Source organism: Meleagris gallopavo, chromosome 18 (genome assembly GCF_000146605.3).
Source record: "Meleagris gallopavo isolate NT-WF06-2002-E0010 breed Aviagen turkey brand Nicholas breeding stock chromosome 18, Turkey_5.1, whole genome shotgun sequence".
Classification (NCBI taxonomy): domain Eukaryota; kingdom Metazoa; phylum Chordata; class Aves; order Galliformes; family Phasianidae; genus Meleagris; species Meleagris gallopavo.
In genome coordinates, this window is record NC_015028.2 from 70,941 (window position 1) to 71,272 (window position 332).

Consider the following 332-nt stretch of genomic DNA (forward strand, 5'->3'; position numbering starts at 1 on the left):
GTGCCCGTGGGACTCCCGCCCGCGGCTCACGGCCCCACTGCGCTCCGGCCCCGCAGAGCCACACTCCCTGCGGTACTTCGACACCGCGATGACGGATCCCGGCACCGGGCTGCCCTGGTTCGTGTCTGTGGGGTACGTGGACGGCGAGATCTTCGTGCACTATGACAGCACCGCGCGGAGGTACGTGCCCCACACCGAGTGGGTGAAGGCACCTGGAGCTGTGGATCCCGAATACTGGGAGAGATGCACTCAGATCTTACAGAGAACTGAGCAGGTTTACCGCGTGAGCCTGGGCATACTGCAGGAACGCTTCAACCAGAGCGGCGGTGAGC

At 65.1% G+C, this 332-nt stretch overlaps 1 protein-coding gene across 1 annotated transcript in view; it reads left to right on the forward strand.

The window, feature by feature from the left end:
* LOC104913631 (class I histocompatibility antigen, F10 alpha chain) overlaps nucleotides 1–332 on the forward strand; it is a 2,790-nt gene that overhangs the window by 621 nt on the left and 1,837 nt on the right. Inside the window, exon 2 of the mRNA XM_010720646.2 lies at nucleotides 57–326. Coding sequence (XP_010718948.1) covers nucleotides 57–326 — 270 coding nt within the window. The remainder of the gene's footprint in view (nucleotides 1–56; nucleotides 327–332) is intronic.